At 31.0% G+C, this 8391-nt stretch overlaps 1 protein-coding gene across 1 annotated transcript in view; it reads right to left on the bottom strand.

Annotated features, from left to right (window-relative positions):
* Positions 1-7566: 7566 nt before the first annotated feature.
* The window catches only part of LOC111707730 (flagellar calcium-binding protein TB-44A), a gene marked incomplete in the record, with an annotated part of 12397 nt that continues 11572 nt past the window's right edge, over positions 7567-8391 (bottom strand). Inside the window, 1 exon segment of the mRNA XM_023480869.1 lies at positions 7567-7798. Within this exon segment, the coding sequence (XP_023336637.1) occupies positions 7751-7798 (48 nt within the window).

The raw sequence follows: 8391 nt of genomic DNA, 5'->3' as shown, positions 1-8391 counted from the left end.
CAATATTTTGGTAAAGTTGGAGTTGAGTGGGGGGGGGGATTACTATTTAAATTTTGATAAATTTTAAATGTTGGGTGGATTATATTTCAATATTTCGAATGAAGTGGGGAGGATGATATTTAAATATTTGGTAAAGTTTGAGTTGAGTGGGACGGATGATATTTAAATATTTGGTAAAGTTTCATTTGAGTTGGACGAATGCTATTTAAATATTTGGTAAAGTTTCAGTTGAGCGGGACGGATGATATTTGAATATTTGGTAAAGTTTGAGTAAAGTGGGACGGATGATATTTAAATATTTGGTAAAGTTTGAGTTGAGTGGGACGGATGATATTTAAATATTTGGTAAAGTTTGAGTTGAGTGGAACGGATGATTTCACTAAGTTTGGGTTTATGCTCACACAGTTGCTGGATCTAGTTCGAGGATCAATATTTAACTCAATTCTCGCTGGAATATTCGTATTCTTCGCTACAGGTATATATTTACATAAGGTTCTTCATATCTTCATAAAGCTCTATCTAACCAAGTTTGAATTAGATATTTCTGTGGCAATTCTCTTCAAAAATGACTTGCGCATTTCTTGCTGCAAAAACGATGGAGAAAATATCAGAATCAAATACAGAATCCTCTTTATGAGGCGTTCACTTAAAATTACAACTTTTGTCCCTTTAATTACAACGAAAATATTGTGCACTTTATCATTCATTCAACTAAGGCATGTGCAATTTCATTATAGCAGTGCTATTTAACAATCATTTATGTACTACTTGGTTGTTTTATGATGTTTTTGCTATAAATTGATTTCAATAACAAAGTTTTTTATTTCAGTGATAGTCTCCAGTGTTCTCCTTCTTGTCTTTTCTATTTGGCTTTAGGGTATTCATTGTTTAGTAGACAGAGTCCATTGTTCAGTAGACAGTGTTCATTGTTCAGTATACAGTGTTCATTGTTCAGTAGACAATGTTCATTGTTCAGTAGACAAAGTCCATTGTTCAGTAGACAGTGTTCATTGTTCAGTATACAGTGTTCATTGTTCAGTAGACAGTGTTCATTGTTCAGTAGACAGTGTTCATTGTTCAGTAGACAGTGTTCATTGTTCAGTAGACAGTGTTCATTGTTCAGAAGACAGTGTGTACATTAACTGTGTACAGTAAAACACGAAAAGCTCCAAAACCGTAAAGTGTACTATGCACAAAATAGATACAGTGTATATAGTGTACAGTGTTCAATGTACAGTGAAACTGACATGGCATAAACTGAATTGATCTCAGTCTTTCTGTTTTTAAGATATTTCTACTAGTTTATTAACAATTTATCAAATTAATGTGTCTAATTGTCTGAATAGTTTTTATAATTTAAAATTTTTTATTTTTTCATTTTTATAAACCTTTATCTGAGTAGTTATGGTAGTTTGAGTTTTCAGTTTGTTGGCTCGGAAAACTTTGAATATGCAATTTAACATTTTAATTAGTTTAACAAGTTGTGTCATTGTAAATTCAGAAACTTTTAAAATAATGAAAAAACGGAAAAAAAGCCAAGTAAGACTTTGTATGTGGCGAATACGCCTGAGAGTCTTTCTTTCTCAAGTCCAAAGTGCTAGCTCTTTTAAACCGAGGGTAAAGAGGGTTATTTATTATTTTTACCAAAGAAATATCGATATTGTTGCAAAATAACTGATATAACTATCACTAGATCTAGTATTCTTCAAAAATTGCAGTTGAAATTACGCAGTTATCATTAATTACGAAAAAGTTGCAAAGCTTTAAAGTTTCTGAGGTCAGTCTGGAGTAGGGTTTCCACGAAATGGCTAAATCTTTTGCGCAAAATTTGCGCTATTTTCGCGCAAATTTTATTTTTGTGAACTTTTGCGCTATTTTTGCGCATGAAACGCAATGAGTTTTGCGCGGTTTTGCGCTATTTATTTTGCGCAATTTGCGCAAAACCGGAAATATTTTTTGCGAAAGTTGCGCATGAAACGAAATTTTAGTTTTGCGCAATTATTTTTGCGCAATTTGCGCAAAACCGCAAGTTTTACGCAATATGCAACTTTTTAGGCACATTGTCAAAAATTGATATTCTAAGCTTAGAATTAAACAACTGAAGATTTATTCCATATACAAAAAAAAATATTAACATACGAGTATGATAACGATTATACTACACTCAATTGGTTACTTCCAGTTACAAAAAGTTTAAATTAAGGGACCAAAATTAATAAAATAAAAATTAGAGAGTGTGAAACTTGGCAATATTTTAATCCTATTAAATAATTTCAAGTGACCCGGCCTTAAAAGCTTTGCTTAATCTGCAAGTATGAATTGTATTCTTAAATTTTTTTAATCAAATTTCTGAAATCTTTTTAATCTCGTATAAAATAATGCAAGAAAGTAACCAATGCCTGAAGAATCCACTTTTAGGAAATATGCATGTCCAAAACTAAAATTGTCGAGAAAATTGTGAGATTTGAACTCTTCTTAATTGTCATTGGTCAATTATGTAAAAGCGACCAATAGGAAGACATTCCAAAACAAGATTTTTCCAGAATTGAATTCTAAGAAACACACACCGTCACCAACCGTTTGATTTTTACGAAATTGCGGAATTGCGGATTAAAGCGGAATAGGGCAATTTTGCGCGAAATGACTTTTGCGAATGATTGCGCAAATTGTTGTTTTTTCGCGAAAAATTGATGCGCAAAGAAAGAAAAATATTGCGTTTCGTTCCGCAAAAATTGCGCAAAAGTTTTGCGAATGGAAACCCTAGTCTGGAGGTTAAAACTTTAGAAACTCACAACTCAGAAACCAGAGGTCACAGAGAACTTTCTTTCTTTACTTAATTTTCCTATTACATACAGTTCAACCCTAAATGAGCCATACATCGAAAGAATTTATGAAATGTCGTCTTGACAATTTTTTAATGGGTTTTATTCTATTCCATGTAAATCTCAGTATTTGCGAAAATAAATAATATTAGATTATCTCCAATCTTTAACGTCAAAATATGCACATAATAATACTCGAAAAATCTAACATTTACAGCAAAAACAATTCTATAAGCCTTATTAAATTTTCAAAATCATTCATTCTTCTTAAATTTTCTGATTTGTCCCCCACATCGTAATTCAGACCCATTGACGCGGTCTAATTTGATGGGTGGCTTAATAAAAGATTTTAAAGTCATTCAAATCTAAACTGTTTGAAAAGGAATGATCCCTGCGTATTTGCTTAACGCTAAATATGCGTAAATAAGTTATAAAACACTGTGAATTTGACATTGTTAAATAAAACGGACGTATCATTAAGTTCCTAGATATATTATATTTGTGAAATATATTTCCACATTCAAATATTAAACCAATTATTTTAATTTAAAGGTTTATCTAACTTCCTCAAAGGGACTGTTGCAGTATTTTCTAATGAACCTCAATCTAGGGAGAAACATGTCCGAACCGAGAAAGGAAATCGATAATTTTATTCTCTTTAAAAAAAACTTGCTTATACTGAAATGAATGTTTCAGGATTATTAATCAGGAATGAAATTCTTTCATTGGAAAGTCAATTTAAATTACGTATACAGTTCCTTTATATATTGATATATTTAATTAAACTGTGTGAGTTAGTTTTTATTCAACAAAAAACTTTCAATACCCGAAATTGTGTTTCATAAAAAATGTAGACGTCATTTCAAATCAGCCTCAACTTTTAGAGTGCCATATCCGATTCACACGGTTACCCTTGAAAGGATTCTGGGATCAAGAAAGAACGTTTCTCTATAAAAGTAACTTGCGGAATTCTTCTACAGAAATAATACGGAAAGTTTCTGTTTAAATCATTTCTATATCATTTCTATTTCTATAATATTTTTGAAAAGTAAGTAGCTGCCCCCTACTGTTCAGCGTACACTTTTTTGATAATTTCAAGAGTTTTGATCATATGGTTTGGCATTTAATCTTTTAATATTTTGATACTAAGAAAATGAAGTAGAAACCCCAAAGGACTTTCTTTAATTATAATCCTTAGATTACATTATGATGTCATTTTATTTTTCATTATAGTATTTATGAAAATACAATATACAGTCAAATATTTACTCTCTCATATGTTTGTATTTTATACAAAGAGAACCAATAAACAGTGAAATAACTGTCGTCTTTGCTCTTCATGTTTTATAATATAACATATTTAACCTGCAGTTAGGGATGGATCGTTTTCACTTTTTTTGAAAAACGATCGTTTAAAAACAACGAAGAAAAACAAAACGACCGTTTTTAAAAACTATTGTTTTTAAAACGATAGTTTTTATGGAAAGTAGGTTGTTTTTAATTTTTGACGAGCGATAACGACGACCCTTCGTTAAAAATAGGAAAGTTTTTATTTTCGCAAATCCGTTTTGTTCCCTGACGAAAGGAAATAAACCATACAATCCTGACTCGATGTATAATAATCATAATATTTTAGGCAAAACTAACTACTGCAGCCAACTTTATTAGAATAAACTTTAATGGGATAGACCAGCTGTGTAAGGTAGATGTAGAAGCAGTGTTGTGATCATATTCTTTAGGATTCATTTGAGACATTTAATTTGAGACTTTTTAAAGACTTTACAAAGACTTTATAAAGTCTTTATACAGTCTTTATAAAGTCTTTAAAAAGTCTATACCAGCGAAGATACGACTAAACCTTATGGCAACAATGCCACAGTTTTGTACAAATTATATTTGCTTGGTAACAGAGTGTAGAATTAGTGTGTTAAAGGGAGTGACCGGCTATGTAAGGTAGTTGAACTGAGTATGCAGTGCTGTGGAAAACTGCTTTCGGATTCATTTGAGACATATTAAACTTTTTAAAGATCTGTAAATCCTGAGTTTGAGCGCAAATTCAACGTTCAGAAATCTTACTTTGGGGATGGATACGTTTTCAAAATCGGTTTTTTTAGATTATTAAATAACGACGACGAAAAATAATATAAAAATTATACAGTAACCTAATTAGATGATTAGGAACATATTTCTCAAAAGAAATTTGTCAATAAATCAATGCTAGAATAAATTATTTCTTTTTCATCACTATATTGAATTTCTTATTTTCTTTGAATTTATTCGCAGATCTCTTCAAATTTTTCAAATGTCGTCTTTTCAATAATAATTCCAGAAAATCTGCGGAAAATCTTTGATTAATGAGAAACCAGAATAATGAGAAAATAGAAACAAATAATTTAACAAGATTACTTCTTTTCGATGATAAGATTAATTTTTATTTTCTAAACCTGTTCCTAAACAATTTTTTAAAATTTTTTACATTTTATGTCGTCGTTATTTAACAATTAAATACAACTAATACTGAAAACGTATCCATCCCCAAAGTAGAAGTTTTGAACGTCGAATTTGCGCTCAAACTCAGGATTTACAGATCTTTAAAAAGTGTAATATGTCTCAAAAAATCCGAAAGAAGTTTTCCACAACACTGCATACTCAGTTCAACTACCTTACATAGCCAGTCACTCCCTTTAAAGATTAAAACATAAAATCATGACATATTTGTAAAATGTTAAAATCCATTCAACTTGTTCGGTAATTTCCGGAAATGTTATTGTCCAATTAAACTGAACCATGATTTAATTAAATTAGAATTGTATGTGTATTTAGAATAAAAGAAACAATCCCTTTTTAAGAGCTGGTTCAGTTGTTCAAAAATAATCTTCTTTCAAGGAGACAATGTTTATAAGAACCTAAAAGTTAAAGGAATACATAATACAAATTTCAAAAAGTACATCACAAGGAAAATGCAAAAAATGTGAATAAATTTAAAACCTTAAAGGGATGTAAATATATATATATATCTACAGGATTGTAAGATTGGCAAACAGTCTTAAAGGGATGTAAATATATATATATATATCTACAGGATTGTAAGATTGGCAAACAGTCTTAAAGGGATGTAAATATATATATATATCTACAGGATTGTAAGATTGGCAAACAGTCTGGCCCAGGACTAACAAGAACACAAGAACTACAGTATAAGAAAGGAATATTTCTCTTCTAGTTTAATATATCTATTTGTATAGATTTATCCTAGAAATCCGTTATGAACATTGGGATGGGTCGATTTTGGAGTCTGAGATGAATGTTCATTTTTTCCCATTTATGGGTTCTTGCCGTGTGAAGGAATTGAGTTTGTGCAACAAACTCAAATTTTCTGATTTCTATATCTTTGCAGCCTGATGGTGCACACCTTTGATATTACAAACTTAGATTATTTTATCTAACAGAATTTATAGTTTTAAATATCTAAGGTCTACGACATAAGATTGCAAAGGTATACAAGTTAAAACATCGGGTTTGTTTTAAGTACTCAGTTCCTTAGTTAATTTCAGGGTCAACTAGATCAGTATACCATTGAAAGACTTTATTTCTGAGGGAATATCAAAATTCAATATGCAAATCATTATATTAGATGAGTTCCAGGTTCTCATTTAATCTCATTCTTTGGAGTCCGGGTAGAAATAATAGCCATTTAAGTACTATTGGAGACCCCCCATGGACACCTCGTTGGAGATCCCCATATATTCATTGGAGACCCCAAGAATTTCATTGGAGACCCTCAAATTTTCATTGGAGACCCCCAGATTTTCATTGGAGACCCTCAGATTTTCATTGGAGACCCCCAGATTTTCATTGGAGACCCTCAGATTTTCATTGGAGACCCCCATATTTTTCATTGAAAACCCCAGATATTCGTTGGAGACTCCCAGATTTTCGTTGCAGACCACCAGATTCTTGTTGAAGACCCCCCATGTTTTCATTTTAGATGATTTCTTCTCAGACTTCATTCTTTGTGGGTAGCCCTGTGCTAAAGTGAAAAATAAAAATATTCAACCTCGGGTTCTAAATTGAAAAATAAAGATATTCTACCTCGGTTCTAAATTGAAAAAAAATGATATTCAACCTCGGGTTCTAAATTGAAAAATAAAGATATTCAACCTCGGGTTCTAAATTGAAAAATAAAGATATTCAACCTCGGGTTCTAAATTGTAAAAAAAATATTCAACCTTGGGTTCTAAATTGAAAAATAAAGATATTCAACCTCGGGTTCTAAATTGAAAAATAATGATATTCAACCTCGGGTTCTAAATTGAAAAATAAAAACATTCAACCTCGGGTTCTAAATTGAAAAATAAAGATATTCAACCTCGGGTTCTAAATTGAAAAATAAAAATATTCAACCTCGGGTTCTAAATTGAAAAATATTTTCCTTTTAAAATCTCAACAGCTTTCAGAATCCAGAATACCTCATAACTCGCATAAATATATATATTAATTTGCAGGGTTACCCACAAAGGACGATATTGCTAAGACTATTTAGAACTATATAATAATCCCAAGGTTAAATCAGTCTGCCCTGAATATTGTCTTTTAATGCTAATGTATATGATTTAACAAAGAGAGAAACAATCGTTTACAGTTGCGGAATCCCGAATATAATAGTGATTTAGACAGTATAAATTCTATTCAGTCGTCTCTGAAGTCTCATCCGTTTGTGGTTGACCCTGTAGTTAAAATACAATTAACAATAAGATTATATATTTGGTGAAAAGCAGAAGTGAACTATTACAACAAGTTTATAGATATGCGAAATAGAAATAAAAAGTATGACGAGAAACATTTATATAACACAAAATATCCATTGTTTGGCCAGATTATTATTATTTATGACTACTCTATGGTCAGGCCTATTGTTTGGCTGGCATCTACTCATCTGCTTCTGCCTCATCGATATCACCCTCAATATCAAGATCCTAGAATAAGATTGTTTTATTAGAGACAAGATCAATGCTTAGAGACAAGATCAATGGTTAGAAGCAAGATCAATGGTTAGAAACAAGATCAATGGTTAGAAACAAGATCAATGGTTAGAAACAAGATCAATGGTTAGAAACAAGATCAATGGTTAGAATCAAGATCAATGGTTAGAAACAAGATCAATGGTTAGAAACAAGATCAATGGTAAGAAACAAGATCAATGGTTAGAAACGAAATAATACATTAGAAACGAGATAATAAATCAGAATCAAGATCATAAATCAGAAACTAACCATGAACTAGAAACAAGATCTTGAATCAGAATCGAGATCATGAATACATGAGATAGAATCAAGGTCATGAATGCATGAATCAGAAAGAGATCATTAAGCTAAAAAGATCATTGTGTGATCAAAAATTGTAATAATTCTACTTATTTCAAAACAATTAGTTGCCTTACTTGTTGCTTTAGAAAAGGCGTATACTTAAGGATACTTTGTGAGATCTATGATCACTTCAAATTACGTGAGATCTATGATCACTTCAAATTACGTGAGATCTATGATCACTTCAAATTACGTGAGATCTA

This window comes from Eurytemora carolleeae, unplaced genomic scaffold (genome assembly GCF_000591075.1).
Source record: "Eurytemora carolleeae unplaced genomic scaffold, Eaff_2.0 scaffold546, whole genome shotgun sequence".
NCBI classification, from domain to species: domain Eukaryota; kingdom Metazoa; phylum Arthropoda; class Copepoda; order Calanoida; family Temoridae; genus Eurytemora; species Eurytemora carolleeae.
This window is presented reverse-complemented; position numbering and strand designations above follow the sequence as displayed.